A 23,305-nucleotide genomic window follows, 5' to 3' on the forward strand; every position below is an offset into this window, starting at 1 on the left:
GTCGGACCTCCTTCTGCCCAGCTCGTTAAGCCGTTTGAAGGCTCTGCAAAAATATTCAGCTATGCTGCCTCTACAGCCGCCCATTGAGAATATGTTGCCGGTGCAGGATTTTGTGCACGAACTGACCTCTCGATCATGTCCAATAAATGTTCGATGGGATTCATGTCGGATGATCTGGATGGGCGAATCATTCACTCGGATTGTCCAGAATGTTCTTCAAACCAATCGCGGACAATTGTGGCCCGGTGACATGGCGAACTGTCATCTATAAAAATTCCATTGTTTTTTGGGAACATGAATGGCTGCCAATGGTCTCCTAATAGCCGAACGTAACGATTTCCAATCAATGATCAGTTGGACCAGAGAACCCAGTCCATGCCACGTAAACGGCCTGAGTAAGCAGGATTTAACACTGGTCTGCGCCATGAGCTGCAAATCCGAGGCGAACCGAACGATGGCGGAAATATCCGGAAATGCATCTTGGGCGGAGTACAACGCGACCATCTCGCTCTCGCAGGAATTTCGGACTGGATTGAAACCAATCGCCGATCAGATAATGCCCGCGGGCAGCCAGTTGCCCACTCGTGTTACAGGATTTCAGATGTCGGCGACTGAGTGCTGGAGGAAATAGGCTATTTGAGCGAAGAATTTCGATTTTTGCGTTTCTGCCAACTGAGGACCGAAACGAGATGCGACGGTGGAGATATGGAATTTGCTTGTCGCGTGAGCCGGTACTTTCGCTGTTTCCAGAGTGGTCTGCTCTCCTATGTAAATAAAAAATAATTCAAGAACAAGCGGCCTGCTGGTGTGGCCGTGCGGTTCTAGGCGCTTCAGTCTGAAACCGCGCGACCGCTACGTTCGCAGGTTCGAATCCTGTCTCGGGCACGGATGTGTGGTGTCCTTAGGCTAGTTAGGTTTAAGTAGCTCTACGTTCTAGGTGACTGATGACCTCAGATGTTAAGTCCCATAGTGCTCAGAGCCATTTGAACCAAGAACAAACCTTCTGTTGCTAACTAACAATACCACGGGAGTTGTTGGGCGCCGTGTCTGTAGACATATTGAACTCTCGTGTAAACAAACGTCTGCTCTCGAACTGGTCATCAAATACATTGCTCAAGCATCTGGTGAGAGGTATGAGGTATTTTGATGTAGCATCGATCTGCTGTTTGATTTGATGAAAAAGGTTAAAGAGCTACGTGAAGGAGTACATAGCCAAAGCCACTGGTATTTGTGATTCTGTATCCATCCAAAGCAGTTTTGGTATTAAAAGATTGAGAAAGGCGAAGAGGATGGCTGACTGTGAGGCAGACGTGGTTTATGCTGACGAACTATTGGAACTAGAACACTTTCAAGTAACTGACAGAAATAATAAGATCTCACATACATCATACCGCTTGATATGACATTAATATTCTGTCAAGAAACGCCTGAAAAAGCTCTGTAACTTGGTTTCAGAAATGTGCACTTGATTTTTTTGCAAAATGTATAACAAACATATGGATACAGGAGGGCTAGTTAACGAAATAGCTGATGTCAAGTTTGAGGTGAAAGATCTGATCAAGAACACAGATTTCCTTTTGGATATTGAGGAAGTTTTTCATAGCACATGTTAAGACGTAGTTCTCCGTATATCAAAATAGACTTGAGGGTATGTGCGACAATGCCGGTGACTGCAGCATCTTGTGAACGCAGTATCAGAGTTAAAAATAATAAACAAAACTACTTAATGTCGAAAGTGGGTGAAAGCATACCGTCAGATTTAGTGACCTAGTCGACAAAATACGACACAGTTGCTAAATTTGACTTCAACGGCTTACTCAATGAGTTTACTTCGCTCCGGGCAAGGAAATATGAAGCAAAATTATAATAAAATCACAGTTCATGGAAATGAATATTTTATCAACTTTTAATTATAGCCCTTTTTCTTTGACTCCAGAGTAAAAGTGTATGCACATTTAGTAATTTACAAGGAGCAAATGAAAGCTCTTTATTGCACATTACGCTAAACCAAATGTATAATAGGTGTCAGAAACAATGAGATATAGATTTTGTTTTACTTTCAATTTATTTATGGAGTTTATATAACTCGTAGTTTATTTACTATCAAACTGCCATCCTCAAGTTGGTAACGTTTTTCGGAGAAATGACTAATTTCGCGATATAATGTAACAGTTGCTAATTTCGCGCTGTCACTTTCGTGACATTTTCATGCCCGTAGCGATAATGTAACTACACAGAGGAAAATACACTGAAGAGCCAAAGAAACTAACATCGTGTAGGGCCCCCGCGAGCTTGCAGAAGTGCCGCAACACGATGTTGCATGGGCTCGCCTAATATCTGAAGTAGGGCTGGAGGGAATTCACACCATGAATCCTGCAGGGCTATCCTGCAGGGCTGCACCATTGAGCAGACGTTTTCAATTGGTGAGAGATCTGGAGAATGTGCTGGCCAGGGCAGCAGTCGAACGTTTTCTGTATCCAGAAAGCCCGTACAGAAGCTGCAACATGCGGTCGTGCAATATCCTGCTGAAATGTAGGGTTTCGCAGGGATCGAATGAAGGGTAGAGCCATGGTTCGTAACACATCTGAAATGTAACGTCCACTGTTCAAAGTGCCGTCAATGGGAACAAGAGGTGACCGATGGCACCCCATACCATCACGCCGGGTGATACGCCAGTATGGCGATGACGAATACACGCTTTCAATGTGTGTTCACCGCGATGTCGCCAAACAGGGATGCGACCATCATGATGCTGTAAACAGAACCTAAATTCATCCGAAAAAATGACATTTTGCCATTCGTGCACCCAGGTTCGTCGTCGAGGACACCATCGCAGGCGCTCCTATCTGTGATGCAGTGTCAAGGGTAACCGCAGCCATGGTCTCCGAGCTGATAGTGCATGCTGCTGTAAACGTCGTCGAACTGTTCGTGGAGATGGTTGTTGTCTTGCAAACGTCCCCATCTGTTGACTCAGGGATCGAGACGTGGCTGCACGATCCGTTACAGCCATGCGCTTAAGACGCCTGTCATCTCGACTGCTAGTGATACGAGGCCGTTGGGATCCAGCACGGCGTTCCGTATTACCCTCCTGAACCCACCGATTCCATATTCTGCTAACAGTCATTGGATCTCGACCAACGCGAGCAGCAATGTCGCGATACGATAAACCGCAATCGCGATAGGCTACACTCCGACCTTTATCAAAGTCGGAAACGTGATGGTACGCATTTTTCGTCCTTACACGAAGCATCACAACAACGTTTCACCAGGCAACGCCGGTCAACTGCTGTTTGTGTATGAGAAATCGGTTGGAAACTTTCCTCATGTCAGTACGTTGTAGGTGTCGCCACCGGCGCCAACCTTATGTGAATGCTCTGAAAAGCTAATCATTTGCATATCACAGCATCTTCTTCCTGTCGGTTCGATTTGGCGTCTGTAGCACGTCATCTTCGTGGTGTAGCAATTTTAATGGCCAGTAGTGTATTCACGGCACACACGTGAAATGGTCGTACGGGAAAATCCCCACTTCGTCGCCACCTCGGAGATGCTGTATCTCATCGCTCGTGCCCCGACTATAACGCCACGTAGCATCTCGCTTTAGTCTCGATAACCTGCCATTGTAGCAGCAGTAACAGATCTAACAACTGCGCCACACACTTGTTGTCGTGTATAGGTGTTGTCGACCGCAGCGCCGTATTCTGCCTGTTTACGTATCTCTGTACGTGAATACGCTTGCCTATACCAGTTTCTTTGGCGCTTCAGTGTATTTTCACGTGTGTACGAGCGTGCTGCCACCGGTTGACAATCTGACGCTGTTTCCGTCCAGGCGCGGCGGACATGGGCGGGTCTGCGCGCGAGAAGGAGCACTTTTCGCTGCTGGTGGAGGAGCTGGCGGAGGCGTTCGCGCCGCGCGGCAGCTTGCTGAGCGCGTCCGTGTCGCCGTCGCGCTTCCGCGTCGAGGACGGCTACGACGTGGCGCGGCTGGCGCGCCGCCTCGACTTCGTCAACCTCATGGCGTTCGACCTGCTGACCGAGCAGGACGCGGCCGCCGACCACCACGCACCGCTCACGCAGCGCAGGCACGACTACGGCCTCGCCGTCTTCTACAACGTCGTGAGTACCCGCTTGTACCTTAGCGTATCGAATATATTGCTTCCCCCTACTTATACCTCCCGAGGAGATCACGAATGTAAAATCAGAGAGATTCGAGCGCGCACGGAGGCTTTCCGGCAGTCGTTCTTCCTGCGAACCATACGCGACTGGAACCGGAAAGGGAGGTAATGACAGTGGCACGTAAAGTGCCCTCCGCTACACACCGTTGGGTGGCTTGCCGAGTCTAAATGTAGATGTAGATGTAGCTGACGGATCGAAGACAGCCGAACCTGATATTGTTACGTAATGAAATAAGTACAGGGTGTTTCAAAAATGACCGGTATATTTGAAACGGTAATAAAAACTAAACGAGCAGCGATAGAAATACACCGTTTGTTGCAATATGCTTGGGACAACAGTACATTTTCAGGCAGACAAACTTTCGAAATTACAGTAGTTACAATTGTCAACAACAGATGGCGCTGCGGTCTGGGAAACTCTATAGTACGATATTTTCCACATATCCACCATGCGTAGCAATAATATGGCGTAGTCTCTGAATGAAATTACCCGAAACCTTTGACAACGTGTCTGGCGGAATGGCTTCACATGCAGATGAGATGTACTGCTTCAGCTGTTCAATTGTTTCTGGATTCTGGCGGTACACCTGGTCTTTCAAGTGTCCCCACAGAAAGAAGTCACAGGGGTTCATGTCTGGCGAATAGGGAGGCCAATCCACGCCGCCTCCTGTATGTTTCGGATAGCCCAAAGCAATCACACGATCATCGAAATATTCATTCAGGAAATTAAAGACGTCGGCCGTGCGATGTGGTCGGGCACCATCGTGCATAAACCACGAGGTGTTCGCAGTGTCGTCTAAGGCAGTTTGTACCGCCACAAATTCACGAAGAATGTCCAGATAGCGTGATGCAGTAATCGTTTCGGATCGGAAAAATGGGCCAATGATTCCTTTGGAAGAAATGGCGGCCCAGACCAGTACTTTTTGAGGATGCAGGAACGATGGGACTGCAACATGGGGCGTTTCGGTTCCCCATATGCGCCAGTTCTGTTTATTGACGAAGCCGTCCAGGTAAAAATAAGCTTCGTCAGTAAACCAAATGCTGCCCACATGCATATCGCCGTCATCAATCCTGTGCACTATATCGTTAGCGAATGTCTCTCGTGCAGCAATGGTAGCAGCGCTGAGGGGTTGCCGCGTTTGAATTTTGTATGGATAGAGGTGTAAACTCTGGCGCATGAGACGATACGTGGACGTTGGCGTCATTTGGACCGCAGCTGCAACACGGCGAACGGAAACCCGAGGCCGCTGTTGGATCACCTGCTGCACTAGCTGCGCGTTGCCCTCTGTGGTTGCCGTACGCGGTCGCCCTACCTTTCCAGCACGTTCATCCGTCACGTTCCCAGTCCGTTGAAATTTTTCAAACAGATCCTTTATTGTATCGCTTGTCGGTCCTTTGGTTACATTAAACCTCCGTTGAAAACTTCGTCGTGTTGCAACAACACTGTGTTCTAGGCGGTGGAATTCCAACACCAGAAAAATCCTCTGTTCTAAGGAATAAACCATGTTGTCTACAGCACACTTGCACGTTGTGAACAGCACACGCTTACAGCAGACAGACGACGTACAGAATGGCGCACCCACAGACTGCGTTGTCTTCTATATCTTTCACATCACTTGCAGCGCCATCTGTTGTTGAAAATTGTAACTACTGTAATTTCGAAAGTTTGTCCGCCTGAAAATGTACTGTTGTCCCAAGCATATTGCAACAAACGGTGTATTTCTATCGCTGCTCGTTTAGTTTTTATTGCCATTTCAAATATACCGGTCATTTTTGAAACACCCTGTATAAGTGTCAGTGGTGCTGAGAAGCAGCTGAAATCGTTAAAGTTGAAGAAATCTCCAGAACCCGATGGAAACCCTATCAGATTCTGTACTGAATTTCCATCTGAATTAGCGGCTCTTCCTAACTACAGGGTAACAATTATTGACCATTATAAAATAAAATCGTCATAACTTCTGAACCGTTTGCGCTAGGACGTTCAAAGTGCACAGTTGGCCACCGGGCGCGATGGGAATTGTACGGTTCGGTTTAGCGATGAAGCCCACTCTTGTTTTGATGGGTTTTTCAATAACCAAAATTGGCGCATTTGGAGGACCGAGATTCCGCATTTCGCGATCGAGAAGTCTCTTTGCCCTCGATGGGCAAACATAAACATAACCAAAGCCTTGCAGACAAACAAAAATTACGCGAAGCGAAATGTAGTGTGAGGAGGGCTATACGAGAGGCGTTCAATGAATTCGAAAGTAAAGTTCTATGTACTGACTTGGCAGAAAATCCTAAGAAATTTTGGTCTTATGTCAAAGCGGTAGGTGGTTCAAAACAAAATGTCCAGACACTTTGTAACCAAAATGGTACTGAAACAGAGGATGACAGACTAAAGGCCGAAATACTAAATGTCGTTTTCCAAAGCTGTTTCACAGAGGAAGACTGCACTGTAGTTCCTTCTCTAGATTGTCGCACAGATGACAAAATGGTAGATATCGAAATAGACGACAGAGGGATAGAGAAACAATTAAAATCGCTCAAAAGAGGAAAGGCCGCTGGACCTGATGGGATACCAGTTCGATTTTATAGAGTAAGCGAAGGAACTTGCCCCCCTTCTTGCAGCGGTGTACCGTAGGCTCTAGAAGAACGTAGCGTTCCAAAGGATTGGGAAAGCGCACAGGTCATCCTCGTTTTCAAGAAGGGACGTCGAACAGATGTGCAGAACTATAGACCTATATCTCTAACGTCTATCAGTTGTAGTATTTTGGAACACGTATTATGTTCGAGTATAATGACTTTTCTCGAGACTAGAAATCCACTCTGTAGGAATCAGCATAGGTTTCGAAAAAGACGATCGTGTGAAACCCAGCTCGCGCTGTTCGTCCACGAGACTCAAAGGGCCATAGACACAGGTTCCCAGGTAGATGCCGTGTTTCTTGACTTCCGCAAGGCGTTCGATACAGTTCCCCACAGTCTATTAATGAACAAAGTAAGAGTATATGGACTATCAGACCAATTATGTGATTGGATTGAAGAGTTCCTAGATAACAGAATGCAGCATGTCATTCCGAAGTAAGAGTGATTTCAGGTGTGCCACAGGGGAGTGTCGTAGGACCGTTGCTATTCACAATGTACATAAACGACCTTGTGGATGACCTCGGAAGTTCACTGAGGCTTTTTGTGGACGATGCTGTGGTATATCGAGAGGTTGTAACAATGGAAAATTGTACTGAAATGCAGGAGGATCTGCAGCGAATTGACGCATGGTGCAGCGAATGGCAATTGAATCTCAATGTAGACAAGTGTAATGTGCTGCGAATACATAGAAAGAAAGATCCCTTATCATTTAGCTACAATATAGTGGGTCAGCAACTGGAAGCAGTTAATTCCATAAATTATCTGGGAGTAGGCATTAGGAGTGATTTAAAATGGAATGATCATATTAAGTTGATCGTCGGTAAAGCAGATGCCAGACTGAGATTCATTGGAAGAATCCTAAGGAAATGCAATCCGAAAACAAAGGAAGTAGGTTACAGTACGCTTGTTCGACCAGTGCATGAATACTTCTCAGCAGTGTAGGATCCGTACCAGATAGGGTTGATAGAAGAGATAGAGAAGATCCAACAGAGAGCAGTGCGCTTTGTTACAGGATCATTTAGTAATCGTGAAAGTGTTACAGAGACGATAGATAAACTCCAGTGGAAGACTCTGCAGGAGAGACGCTCAGTAGCTCAGTACGGGCTTTTGTTGAAGTTTCGAGAACATACCTTCACCGAGGAGTCCAGCAGTATATTGCTCCCTCCTACGTATATCTTGCGAAGAGACCATGAGGATAAAATCAGGGAGATTAGAGCCCACACAGAGGCATACGGACAATCCTTCTTTCCACGAACAATACGAGACTGGAATAGATGGGACAACCGATAGAGATACCCTCCACCACACACCGTTAGTTGGCTTGCGGAGTATGGATGTAGATGTAGATGCAGATGGGTGAGTGTGTGGTGTGCAATGTCCAGTCACGGAATAATTGGTGTGATATTCCTCAATGGCACGCTGACAACCGAACTGTACGTGAAGGTTTTGGAAGATCATTTCATCTCCATTGTCCAGTCCTACCCTGATTTCGACAAGATGTGCTTCGTTCAAGACAGAGATCGACCCCATTGAAGCAGGAGACTGTTTTATGTACTGCAGGACCACTTTGGGGTCCGCATTCTGGCTTTGAGGCACCCAGAAGCCACTGGCATGGGCCTCTATTGGCCACCATATTCTCCAGATCTGAACACATGCCATTCCTGTTTTGGGGGCTATATTAAACACAAGATGTACAGCAATAACCCCCAAAACCATTGCTGAGCTGAAAACAACCATTCAGGAAGCCTTCGACAGCATTGCTGTTTCGACATCTCAGCAGGTCATGCATAATTTTGCAATTCATCTATGCCACACCATCGCCAATGATGGCAGGCATATTGAACTTGTCATAACCTAAATTCTAATATCTGTAATGACGTTTAAAAGTTGAATAAAGTGTGTGCACGCCATAGTTTGTAACTAATTTATGTATTTCTCATATAGTTCAATAATTGTCACCCTGTATAATCTATTGTGGATCCCATTAACAAAAAAACTGTGTCCAGTTTTTGGAAAAAGCACAGGTCACATCCGTGTACAAGAAGGGTGGTGGAAGTCTTCCACAAAAGTGCTGCCCAGTATCCTTGACATCAGTTTATTGTAGAATCTTATAACATATTCTCAGCTTAGATGTAACAAGGTATCTTGAACAGAATGACATCCATCATGCCAAACAGCATGGATTCTGAAAACACTGACTGTGTGAAACCCATCTCACATTTTTCTCAGATGACATGCTGAAAGCTTTGGATCAAGGCAGTCAAGTAGATGCAGTATTTTTCAATTTCTGAGAAGCATTCGACTCAGTACCACACCTACACTTATCGTCAAAAGTATGTTGGAATGAGGTATCGAGTGAAATTTGTGACTGTACTGAGGAATTTTTGATAGGGAGGACACAGCATATTATTTTGGATGGAGAGTCATCGTTAGATGTAGAAGTAACCTCAGGTGTGCCCCAGGGAAGTGTATTGAGACCCAAGATGTTCACTTTGTAATTAATGACCTTGCAGACAATATTAATAGTAACCTAAGACTTTTTGCACATCATGCAGTTATCTATAATGAAGTGCTTTCTGAAAGATGCTGTATAAATATTCAGTTGGATCTTGATAAAATTTCAGCATGGTGCAAAGATTGGCAACTTATTTAAATGTTCAGAAATATAAAATTTTGCACTTCACAAAATGAAAAAAATGTAGTATCCTATGACTAGTATCAATGAGTCACTGTTGGAATCAGCCAAATGGTACAAATACTTGGTGCATCACTTTGTAGGGATATGAAATGGAATGATCTCATAGGCTTAGTCATGGGTAAAGCAGGTTTTAGACGTTGGTTTATTAGTAGAATACTGAGGAAGTGCAGTCACTTGAGTAACTGCTTCTAGAATATTGCTCAAGTATGTGGGACACATACCAAATAAGACTAAAAGGGGATATTGAACGTATACAGAGAAGGGCAGCACAAATGGTCACAGGTTTGTTTGATCCATACAGAGATACTGAAGGAACTCAACTGGAAGAATCTTGAAGATAGGCATAAACTATCCGAAAAACTCTATAACAAAATTTCAAGAACTGGCTTTAAATGATGTGTCTAGGAATGAACTACAACAACAACAACCAGTAAGGATCACAAGGATAAGATTAGAATAAATACTGCACACAGAGGCATTCAAACAATTGTCTCCCCACACTGTATGTGAATGGAAAGGGGGAAGAAACTCTAATAACTGGGACAATGGACGGACCCTCTGCCTCACACCTCTTGGCGGTTTGTAGAGTACACATGTAGATGTAGGTTTCTAGATTTAGCATGGGCACCCACAGAAATTCATCCAAAATAATCATTTCTTGTACAGTGTGAGCCAGAAATTATGCTACCCTACATTCAAACCTTTATTAATGTACTTATAATGTATACCTTCGCAATACATATTTTCTCATAATAGATTCTGGAAACGCCCTCTATGTGCTGCAACACATTCCTCGACACAATTCTTTGTGTTGGCTGCTACTTTTTAGATGGGTGCTACACTTATGCAGGATATTTTGTCTTCAGTGTTGTGCTTCATTTGGTCAATTGTGTAAGAGTTGTTCTTACAGATGTTATCCTTCAGATATCCTCAAAGAAGCAAGTTGCCATGCAGAATGTCAAATGATTCAGAATTCTTTTATTTACAAATCTAATCAAAAGAGTTTGATTATCATATTTATTCAATTAATGTAATTTTTTATTTCTCATTCCTTGCCGCATTATTTTCATCATCATATTGATGTTGTTATTTGCTCTTATTTTTCTTCCTGTCATTCTGTTTTGTTCTGGAATGTCCCTGTGTCATCTATAATCTGCAACAAAGTGGCAACATGGACTGCCCTTCAGTTGGTAACATGGCAGTTTGTATTGCTAATGTGAGGATAGTTTCATGTAAACAGTGATAATGAGAAATTACAGTTTGCTAAAAGTGCTCAAACTGAACTTGCTGGTAGATGTTAGCTTTACTAACTGTGAATAGAGAGATCACGGTTTTATTTTTGCCGCAGATTGTTGACCACTGCTTTCTCGGATACATTACATGTCCCAAGGTTGTGGTTAGCTTAGGACATGAGTTCAAAGTAAGGGCTACAACATGTGTCTCCTGCTGCAGTTCAGTCATTGTTCACTTAAAATCAGCTGTCAACAGAGCATCTCGTGTTACCGACATACCTTGCAGCTGCCACTTCCAACACTGCTCTGTGTTGTGTGTTAACAGAACTTGTGAAGTGACATGTGTGTTATCTGTAACCGAGCAGTAGCCAGCGGCCAACATAGCAACAAGTGACAAATGTCAAGTATCAAGCAATTTTAAACACAGTTAGTCTTGGTGGTTGTTTCGTAATCTCACAGAAATACAGCAGGAGACAAGGGTTGACAGATGAGAAATGCTGTACAAGAGTGGTCTGAAAAGTTCGCAGAACTGCAAGAGATGTCAGCACTAGTCCAGTGAGTTGTTTATGTGATATTCATTGGACTGTTGTCTGCAAACATGTGCCACGTCAGTGCTCTTGGAAGAGAGCTGTGGTGGTGATGTGACTCTGTTGTTGTTCCCACATAGTGATTTGTGAAGATGGAAAAAATCGATTCGAGAGGTGATTAAGTACTTCGTAAAGAAAAGTATGAAGGCTCGTTCGTCCCGATTTCCAGAATACACTGGTGGGCTCCGCTCCTTCATATTCAACTGGTGCCAAGTGGAGAAATGAATTTAAATTTGGTCAGGAGAGCTTAGATGATGATCTAAGCAGTGGTCAGCCAAGATGTGTCACTAGTCCAGAAATCATTGCAAAAGTGCACAAAATGGTCATGCAGGATCGCCGACTGAAATTGCGTGAAATTGCTCACGCTTTCCAGATGGCATCTGAAACGGTATATCACATTTTAAGAGGAGAATTAGAAATGAAAAAATTATCTGCAAGATGGATGCTGCAACTCTTGATGCTGGATCGAAAACGCGTGATAATGGACATATTGGAACAATGTTTGGCCCATTTTAGGAAAAACAAACAAGATTTTTTGCACCGGTTTGTGATTACAGTTGAAATTTGGATGCACTACTATACCCCAGCGACAAAACAACAGTCAAAGCAGTGGGAACATGCTGATTCTACACCACCAAAAAAAGCAAAGACAATTTCTTCAGTGGGAAACGTCATGGCATAAGGGTTCTGGGATGCTAAGGGGATTCTGTTTGTTGATTATCTCCCCACTGGGCAAACAATTACTGGAGAATACTATGCTAACCTCCTGAACAAATTGCAACAAAAGATACATGAAAAAAGGCCAGGTTTAGCGAGGAAGAAAGTCATCTTCTGTCAAGACAATGCGCACCCACATACATGTGCCATCGCCATATCAAAATTACATGAATGAAGGTATGAATTGTTGCCACACTTGCCTTATTCACCTGATGATATGGCTCCATCAGACTTCCATCTCTTCCCAAAAATGAAAATTTTTCTTGGTGGACAAAGGTTCACTTCAAACGAAGAATTGATAGCTGTAGTTGACAACTATTTTGCAAACCTGGAGGGAACTAATTTTTGAGATGGAATCAAGGCACTGGAACATCGTTAGATCAAGTGCATTAACCTACAAGCAAACTACATTTTGCAGGCTTGGAGGAAACTCATTTTCGAGATGGGATCAAGGCACTGGAACATCGTTGGACCAATTGCATTAATCAATAAGGAAACTACATTGAAAAATAAAAAATGTTTCAGTCATGTAAGTACTTTTTTTCTATTCCGTTCCGAGAGCTTTTCAAACCACTCTCGTATTATTTTGATCAAATGCTCCTGCCACTGCTTACAATACATTGTCACTGCTAAACATGGTATGTGAACAAACGTCAATACAATTCAAAACAAAATGTTAGTCTTATGTAATAAACTGAAACATGTGCAGCTGTTGTTTTAGTGCTATTTTATTGTATTGCAACTAGTTTTGGTGACTCAGTACACCATCTTCAGGCCTTAACTGACCTGAGGGGGTCAACTTCAGTCGTATACATGATCCCACCAAAGGCCAACATCTATGAACTGGCTATTGTAGAATAGTATAACAACGATGTTGTGTCTGCAACCATGGTTATTAGTGTTGGGATTGTGTAAATGATTGGAGTTCAGCCCCACAGAACCATATATGGCCTGAAGATGATGTACTGAGTCACCAAAACTGGTTGCAGTGTAATAGAAAAGTCATCAGAATGCAGGTGTTTCATTTATTATGCAAGTGAACGGTTGAAGCTCCACAGACCATCAGCCAGAAGAATGGTCATACAAAAACTAAATGTTAGTCTGCTTGTGAGTCATTCCCAGAGATGAGCCCCATATGAGACAGTTGGTCTTCTGCATCCCTATCCTACAGGCCTTGCTATATGTGAATATTGCATGTTTTCAGAAGCCAGGTAAAACTAGCAGGAACAATTATTTAAAAGTCCAGGTGAAGCTCTTTTGTCCAAATTGTGATATATTTAAACTCCCAATCTTGAGGAATGCCACCAAAGCATAGAGAATGGTGCAGATTACTTTGAGAAGGCGCAAGTGGAATCATTACTTACAGTAAATGTGGCTGAAAAATCTGGAAAAATTCATAGTGATCTTCATATTGGTGAACATTGCCCTTGTTTCATGAGGGAATCTCATTTTTTTCAATAATTTATCATGATTTGATTTGTTGTGTTTATCCATCATCAAGAAGAGTGATCATAATAAATTGACCATTCAAGATAAAGAGCATAAACAACAAAACACGCTGTTACTGAAAAGAAAATCTGTTACTTTAACAAGGTGTTGTAGAACTTAAACTTTTAGCTAATCTTACCTACCCCCACCACTCCACCTCCATTGCTCTCATAAGTCCCTGAGAAATTACTATAATTCATGCAAACACTTGGTTTGAAGAGCATGGCAACTTAAAGTGTGAAACAAATCAATGGGTAACCTATTCCTCACTGCAGTGTATTACGACTTTAAATGCAGAAATTAATTTTGCCTGTTTTCTACCAAGAGCGTTTTTTTGGAATTGCTAAGGTCCTATTGGTAATAATAGATGGATTGAACATGTAGTTTATATTTACTTAAAGCTTAAACAGATAACTGAAGCTGATAACACTGACTCATCTTTGTAGGTATAACAGGCTGTGTTTATCATAAACCAGCTGACAAACCCAGTGTTGCCCAGGTATTCATTTTGTAAATTTTTTCCATTTTTGCACGCATCTCAGTGTTTCTGATGTCATATCTCCTGAACTATGTGTGGTGTCACACTTTTGGAGGTGCATTTAGTGGCATATGTGGATACTGCCTGCACAATTTATTGAAAATAGAGGTAGTACCACAGAAGTAATAAATTTAAACATCGTGCATGATGTGGTGCTTTTTCACACATCTCATTGTTTGTGATGTCATATTTCCTGAACTGTGATAGGTAGGTGGCCATTACTCCAACAGTTATTGTTGACAGACAGTAATGGATGTGTGTACCAAGTTTGGTTGAAATTGGATCAGTGATTTAGTAGATGTGGAACATACATACATACATCAGTTTTTATAATATATATGGATATCATAAAAAAACTACATCCAGTTGTTTAAGGTACCATCAGCATCAATTTAGCTCATTGCACCTTCGGGAGCATATTATACTTAAAATATGATCATTATATTTTGCTCTCATTTCACACTCATTTCTAAAAACACCAACCAATTAAGTAACTATCATTCTTTCTGCAGCTCTATGCATTGTTTACATTTAGTTTTTAAACTTTCATTATGTAATTTCTTTAAGTCAGCTTTTGATTTTTACCATGGAGTTGAGCTTCTATGGACCGCATGGTAACAACCAATTTCATTTTAGTGTCTAGGTCTTGTTCTTGTTCCAGCTTTGACTTCCTGCCAGTATCTTCTGAGCCCACCAAGGAGTGCCTGTTTATGCTCTTCTGATAATGGTCCTCTCCGTCTTTTGGACGTTGATGCCATTTTAAAACCATGGTAGTTTTTCACCAATCTTCTGAATTTGTTCCTGTCAGAAATTTCTCTCTCTGAGAAGATCTTTTTCACATTCTTTGAACCATCTTGGCCTTGTTTTCTTAGATTGGATGAACATATTCTTTTTGTTAGTCAGTCACCATCCATCCTCATGAGATGACTGTAAAATAACAATCGTCTCTTCTTAATGGATGCTGTGATAGGATTTGTCTTGCTGTACAAGTCCTCATTTGCTCTCTGTGATGTCGTCAGTCATACGACCACACCGCCGCCTGAGAGATCGATCCGCTGGATGCTATTCTCTCATTAAATGGAACAGAAGAACGGCTGTGTTAGCCAAAGAGTACACAGCCAGTTGCAGTACTTATGCTCACCGCGAGGCACCGCTAGGCCATTTCATGTGCAGCACTAGAGTAGTGCAGTTGTGCCAGTCTACAGTTCATAGCCACGCTCAGTGGTCAGCCAGCGCCAGTGTTAGTTATCGTCTGCAGCTCAGTCGTTGCTGCCATCCAGTCTTTGCAGCTCCGTTCCAAGTTAGTCTTCAGATTCACCGGATTCGACATTCAAGATTACGAGAGATTAATACATCACTGCAAGATTTGTGACTTGTAAATTATGTCATTCTACAGATGCTTAGTCTAGTCACATCTTCTACAATTGTCAACCAACTGATCATGGACTACAGCAAAGTTAAGTAATAAATACTTCCTTATTTTGTACTCCTGCTAATTAATTGTGTTTTCCTGTTGTAGCTACCAAGCAGTCTTGGCATAGTAGAACCCATGTTTCCACCTCCTTGGCTACCTCATATTTGCCACCTCATGTTGATGGACTCGATTATGGTGGAAGATTGAGAGCCATCACTCTCGTTTGCCACTGTCCATCAACCCATTTAATATCTAGGATTTTCCTTAATATCCTATGCTCTGGCTGTTCCAGCCACTCAGCTTGACCTTCTCTATTCATGGTCAAAGTTTCGGATGCTATGCTTGGTCTAACTTCCTCATCTTGACATTAATTGCTTCTTCTTCTAATCCATTCTCCTGGATGACTTCACCAAGATACCTGAAATTCGTCCAATTTTTCCCAGATTGGTGATCACCCATTCAAGTCCATCACAGATGTTCATCATATATTTTGTCTTTTGAATAGAGATCAACTTTTTCAGCAATTTCTGACAGCCTATTGATCTTGTTGACTGCTGACGCTATGTTGTTAGCAAAAATGGCCAGTTCATCTGCAAAGGCCAAGCAGTCAATGTACACCTCTTTGTTCTTAGGACCAAATCCGAACTGCTCTTCATTTGTTTCTTCTTGGGCTAACAACTCTCTCCACTGTCGAATGACCTATTCCAAGACACAGTTGAAAAGGAGTGGGGATAGTCCATCTCCTTGTCTTATGCTCATTCTGATTTTAAAGGGTTCTGATATCTCACTCATAAATTTTATTTTTGACACTGTGTTAGTGAGAGTTTGTTTGATCAGCTTTCTTGATGTATCATCCACCCCAAACTCTTCCAAAATATTCATTTGTTACATTATGTCTACAGGATTATGCAGTTCGATACTGGCTTAGGAAGGGAGCCCGACGTGACCAACTGGTTGTTGGCATTCCATTCCATGGACATTCATTCACCTTGCAAGATGAAGCTAAAAATTCTCCAGGAGCTCCTGTGAAGGGTCTGGGAAAAGAGGGACCCTTTACCCAGGAGAAAGGTTTCTTGGCATACTTTGAAATATTGCAACTGCTTGAGGAAGGCCACTGGATGAAGGCAACTGATGATGTAGGCAGCCCCTACATGGTTAAAGGCAACCAGTGGATTGGCTATGAGGACCAGCGTAGTATTGCCACTAAGGTAAGTTCTGCGCACTACTTTCAAGTAATTTCATAGTATTACCATTAAGGTAAGATCATTTCTTCATTTGTCACTTATGGTCACAAGAATATTTCATTTAGTATGCTTTCTTAAATCACATTTAAGTGTTTGCTGATAAATAGTAGATGAATAAACATGAGGCTTGGTTAAAATTGTGTGTCAGTTGACATACGTCAGTCAGCAAACTTTTCTATAGTTCCATGGATTTCATACACATGCATGTCACATGACAACATAAAATGCCAAATGCCTTTTCGTGTTACAGAGGATTAAATAAAAATTAAGAAAACTGTATCAGGTGTAAGGAGAAGTGGGTAGATGTAGACTGTGCTTGCTTCATCCTGTTTGTCTCATGTCTACCTCACCTGGATTTCTTTTTACTGTAATTAGCATTTATTTGATTTACCTCTATCTACATTTCCATTTTTATTCCTTTTGTTGTTAGTCTTGGATAGTGAAATTTGCATAAGGCAGACCTCTTGTCAGGCAATTTTAAGCCATCATCTGAAATTAAAATATCTTTGGCACTTCATTTATGATGGCAAATAATTCACTATCTTGGTACATATAATTCCTGAACCTGTCAATTTTTCTACAAATATAATTGCTTGGATTACAGAATTTCAGGAATAGTTCAGATATATTGTTATACTAAGTGATTGCTGTCTTGAAATGTAAGTTATAGTTTTTATAGTATAACGATAGTTTCCCTCAAGATTTTTCAAGATCATAGTTTTCTCCCTTTGCACAAACAAGTTACTAATTTTTCTGTATTAAAACATGCGACAATTTATCTATTTGTGTAGAAAGTACTATGTCATTTGATACTATGTTTATGAAAAATACATTTTCTTTTCAGGTCATGTACATCAAGAAAAATCTTCTCGGTGGAGCCATGGTGTGGGCACTTGACTTAGATGATTTTGATGGAGCATATGGACAAAAATGGCCTCTTCTTTCAGTAGTGAAGGCTGGACTCTTGGGTAAGACCTTTAATTATTGTGAAATAATAACTAGTACCCATTGACAAACACAACTTGAATTTACACAAAATAAATCTACATATGGGCTTACTTTAACAGTATTTTGGTTACAATATCTCACTACATTATAAAGACCAAATTAGGAAAACTTGCATTCCCTATCAGAAAAGACACTCATGCAGTTGGACACTGGCCCTTCAAACTGTGTCATTTTATCCTCTTCCACTGTTCCCATCCTCTAGTATTATAGCATGACTGTGGAGGCTTTGGATGTGGGAGGTTTTGTAGTCTCCAATTTAGAGCACAATAGTAGTTTATCAGCAGTTGCTGAATACACTGCAACAAGAATAAATTATGCATAGATTGTACAAGTTACTGATCCTGTCAATTTTTCATGACTGCAAATGAAAACAATTGGAATTTACACAGTTTAAATCACAGTGGTAGAAACCACTTGTAGGTGTGGCTGAAAACAGCCACTTAGCTGAAAGTGAAGTGGGAGTTAATAGTGGTATGTGGAACATCACTATATTCTAGTCTCAAGCAGACATAGTTGTAATACAAACAATCCAAAGAATAACCAGTGCAGAGCCATTGTCTGTACATTACTCAGCTGTGAAGAGGAATATACTAGCTTCTGAATAGAAGCAAGTATGAGGTGCTGTAGCTTGGCCTTAAATTGGCTAGCTGATGGGCCCGTGTGACCTGATGGCTGGAGATGTTGTCTACTCACTGCTTGCAGTGGCACTGCTAGACGTAGGTGTAGTGAGGCATATTGATAGTATGGCATCAGCCATTGATATATCTGGTGGGGTTACAACAAGGAGGAAGGACAGCAAGTATGAAGTAAGCATATACACAAAGAGGGATGGTTCTCCCAGGTAGAATCCCAGGTTATGGTATGTCGCATATGGGAAGGCAGGGATGGAGGGAGGGAGTGTGCATGAAATTGACAGAAACTGCTTTGTAAACTGTATCAAAGAGGTTTTATGGTCCAGAAAGAGACAAGTGGGCCAAGAAGTATGGTGATAACTGCAGGCTGAGACTGAAGAGGAAATTAAAGTACAGAGATAGATATGAAAAATAACAGCAGCGGGGGGCTAAAAGCTGGTAGAGGCAGATGAATCTCTATGACCAGTGAAAGCTATAAAGAGAGAAGGATTATGTGATTGTAAACTTAGTTCGCTGGCCAGTTTCGACCTGTGAATTTCAGAGATACTGGGAACTGGGAAGACAGCCCAGTGGCATTTGTCATGAAGTAATTGATGTGTACCCGTGGTCTAGGGGTAGCGTCTTTGATTCATAATCAAAATGTCTTCGGTCTCGGGTTCGATCCCCGCCACTGCCTAAATTTTGATAAATAATCAGCACGGGCGGCCGAAGACTTCCAGCGTAAGAAGTCAGCCTCATTCTGCCAATGGCCTTGTCAAAGAGGGCGGAGGAGCGGATAGAGGTTCAGGGCACTCTCTTGTCCTAGGGGTGGGAAATTGCCCCTAAAGGTGGAAGAACCAGCAATGATCAACGACATGAGGATGCAGAAGGCAATGGAAACCACTGCATTAAAGACATGTAATGTGTATCCACAGGACATGTGGCCTGTAATTGAAGAAGTGTCATGATGATCTCTCCATTGGCAAAAGATTCCGGAATAGTCCCCCATTCGGATCTCCGGGAGGGGAGTGCCAAGGGGAAGGTTACCATGAGAAAAAGATTGAATAATCAACGAAAGGATAACGTTCTACGAGTCAGGGTGTGGAATGTCAGAAGCTTGAACGTGGTAGGGAAACTAGAAAATCTGAAAAGGGAAATGCAAAGGCTCAATCTAGATATAGTAGGAGTCAGTGAGGTGAAGTGGAAGGAAGACAAGGATTTCTGGTCAGATGAGTATCGGGTAATATTAACAGCAGCAGTGAATGGTATAACAGGTGTAGGATTCATTATGAATAGGAAGGTAGGGCAGAGGGTGTGTTACTGCGAACAGTTCAGTTACCGGGTTGTTCTAATCAGAATCGACAGCAGACCAACACTGACAACGATAGTTCAGGTATACATGCCGATGTCGCAAGCTGAAGATGAACAGATAGAGAAAGTGTATGAGGATATTGAAAGGGTAATGCAGTATGTAAAGGGGGACAAAAATCTAATAGTCATGGGCTACTGGAATGCAGTTGTAGGGGAAGGAGTAGAAGAAAAGGTTACAGGAGAATATGGGCTTGGGACAAGGAATGAAAGAGGAGAAAGACTAATTGAGTTATGTAACAAGTTTCAGCTATTAATAGCGAATACCCTGTTCAAGAATCACAAGAGGAGGAGGTATACTTGGAAAAGGCCGGGAGATACAGGAAGATTTCAATTACATTACATCATGGTCAGACAGAGATTCCGAAATCAGATACTGAATTGTAAGGCGTACCCAGGAGCAGATATAGACTAAGATCACAATATAGTAGTGATAAAGAGTAGGCTGAAGTTCAAGACATTAGTCAGGAAGAATCAATACGCAAAGAAGTGGGATACGGAAGTACTAAGGAATGACGAGATACGTTTGAAGTTCTCTAATGCTATACATACAGCAATAAGGAATAGCGCAGTAGGCAGTACAGTTGAAGAGGAATGGACATCTCTAAAAAGGGCCATCACAGAAGTTGGGAAGGAAAACATAGGTACAAAGAAGGTAGCTGCGAAGAAACCATGGGTAACAGAAGAAGTACTTCAGTTGATTGATGAAAGGAGGAAGTACAAACATATTCCGGGAAAATCCGGAATACAGAAATACAAGTCGCTGAGGAATGAAATAAATAGGAAGTGCAGGGAAGCTAAGACGAAATGGCTGCAGGAAAAATGTGAATACATCGAAAATGATATGATTGTCGGAAGGATAGACTCAGCATACAGGGAAGTCAAAACAACCTTTGGTGACATTAAAAGCAACGGTGGTAACATTAAGAGTGCAATGGGAATTCCACTGTTAAATGCAGAGGAGAGAGCAGATAGGTGGAAAGAATACATTGAAAGCCTTTATGAGGGTGAAGATTTGTCTGATGTGATAGAAGAAGAAACAGGAGTCGATTTAGAAGAGATAGGGGATCCAGTATTAGAATCGGAATTTAAAAGAGCTTTGGAGGACTTATGGTCAAATAAGGCAGAAGGGATAGATAACATTCCATCAGAATTTCTAAAATCATTGGGGGAAGTGGCAACAAAATGACAATTCATGTTGGTGTGTAGAATATATGAGTCTGGCAATATACCATCTGACTTTCGGAAAAGCATCATCCACACAATTCCGAAGACGGCAAGAGCTGACAAGTGCGAGAATTATCGCACAATCAGCTTAACAGCTCATGCATCGAAGCTGCTTACAAGAATAATATACAGAAGAATGGAAAAGAAAATTGAGAATGCGCTAGGTGACGATCAGTTTGGCTTTAGGAAAAGTAAAGGGACGAGAGAGGCAATTCTGACGTTACAGCTAATAATGGAAGCAAGGCTAAAGAAAAATCAAGACACTTTCATAGGATTTGTCGACCTGGAAAAAGTGTTCAACAATATAAAATGGTGCAAGCTGTTCGAGATTCTGAAAAAAGTAGGGGTAAGCTATAGGGAGAGACGGGTCATATACAATATGTACAACAACCAAGAGGGAATAATAAGAGTGGATGATCAAGAACGAAGTGCTCATATTAAGAAGGGTGTAAGACAAGGCTGTAGCATTTCACCCCTACTCTTCAATCTGTACATCGAGGAAGCAATGATGGAAATAAAAGAAAGGTTCAGGAGTGGAATTAAAATACAAGGTGAAAGGATATCAATGATATGATTCACTGATGACATTGCTATCCTGAGTGAAAGTGAAGAAGAATTAAATGATCTGCTGAACGGAATGAACAGTCTAATGTGTACACAGTATGGTTTGAGAGTAAATCGGAGAAAGACGAAGGTAATGAGAAGTAGTAGAAATGAGAACAGCGAGAAACTTAACATCAGGTTTGATGGTCACGAAGTCAATGAAGTTAAGGAATTCTGCTACCTACGCAGTAAAATAACCAATAATGGACGGAGCAAGGAGGACATCAAAAGCAGACTCGCTATGGCAAAAAAGGCATTTCTGGCCAAGAGAAGTCTACTAATATCAAATACCGGCCTTAATTTGAGGAAGAAATTTCTGAGGATGTACAACTGGAGTACAGCATTGTATGGTAGTGAAACATGGACTGTGGGAAAACCGGAACAGAAGAGAATCGAAGCATTTGAGATGTGGTGCTATAGACGAATGTTGAAAATTAGGTGGACTGATAAGGTAAGGAATGAGGAGGTTCTACGCAGAATCGGAGAGGAAAGGAATATGTGGAAAACACTGATAAGGAGAAGGTACAGGATGATAGGACATCTGCTAAGACATGAGGGGATGACTTCCATGGTACTAGAGGGAGCTGTGGAGGGCAAAAACTGTAGAGGAAGACAGAGATTGGAATACGTCAAGCAAATAATTGAGGACGTAGGTTGCAAGTGCTACTCTGAAATGAAGAGGTTAGCACAGGAAAGGAATTCGTGGCGGGCCGCATCAAACCAGTCAGTAGACTGATGACCAAAAAAAAAAAAAAAAATGTTGAAATCAGTCATATCCTTCTGAGTGGTCAAACTTACCCTTGTACACTGCTTGGCATTCACCAATTATATCGGTGGACAGCTGATTTATGATACTGCTGACATTGAAAGCTGTGTGATGATTGCAGTTAAAGTGATTCATGAGCCCTTCTTCACAGTATACAATATTTTCCTCTTTGTTTAACCCTCCTTTCCCTCCCGTTTTACTCTCCTGGCAGCTTGTGTTAAATCTGTCAGTGCCATAATTTGCACCTATGAGAACTCCTGCTCATGTTGCCTGTGTGTGCATTCCACATCTTTTCTCTCCATCCCTTTTCTCCTCACCTCTTTGTACCCATTATTGCTTCTTCACTAATATATGCCTATTTTCTCCTCAATTTAGTTTTTATGCAGTGAGTACTTGCATTCCCCATACTTTAGTTATTCATTTATGTATTGTACCATAGGCAAATTTTATTGCACACACTGAGTAGTATACATTGTTCACTAACTAGTATTTAGCCAGTTATATTTTGTACAATAATATTCGAGTCCTATTACATATTAAATCACAATTTTGTTTCCATCATTTGTGCTATATGTAATTGTACAAGTAAGTTACATGACTTTTTGTTACAGTAACTGCACTGTAATTTGTCTTAAACTGTAGTGCACATAAATAATTTACACTATAGTAACAGTTATACCAAGAAAGTTTTCAGAAATTTTTTGAAAATATTTTTATAGTTTCTCTCTTATGTATGAAGGTAGTTTTTCTAGGGATTTTGTACCTGCATGAAATGGTGCTGATTTGTATTTCATGCTGTCTCATATGGGCATATAGGAGATGTTCCATTTCCTTGTGTTGTGCTCTCTTATTACCTAGAGTATCGAGAGCATATTTAAATTTTGTCCAGCGTAAGAGTTCACATAGATATATGCTGGATGATGGTAGTATCTTAAGGGCTTTAAATGCTGTCCTACATGATATTCTACATTTAAGACTGACTATCGTTCTTATTGCTATAAATTGAT

General features: G+C 41.7%; 1 protein-coding gene across 1 annotated transcript in view; it reads left to right on the top strand.

Moving 5' to 3' along the window:
• LOC126252135 (probable chitinase 10) overlaps nucleotides 1–23,305 on the top strand; it is a 223,260-nt gene that overhangs the window by 34,346 nt on the left and 165,609 nt on the right. Inside the window, exons 5-7 of the mRNA XM_049953001.1 lie at nucleotides 3,827–4,113; nucleotides 16,374–16,679; nucleotides 17,560–17,683. Coding sequence (XP_049808958.1) covers nucleotides 3,827–4,113; nucleotides 16,374–16,679; nucleotides 17,560–17,683 — 717 coding nt within the window. The remainder of the gene's footprint in view (nucleotides 1–3,826; nucleotides 4,114–16,373; nucleotides 16,680–17,559; nucleotides 17,684–23,305) is intronic.

The sequence above is a fragment of the Schistocerca nitens genome, chromosome 4 (genome assembly GCF_023898315.1).
Source record: "Schistocerca nitens isolate TAMUIC-IGC-003100 chromosome 4, iqSchNite1.1, whole genome shotgun sequence".
Taxonomy (NCBI): Eukaryota; Metazoa; Arthropoda; class Insecta; order Orthoptera; family Acrididae; genus Schistocerca; species Schistocerca nitens.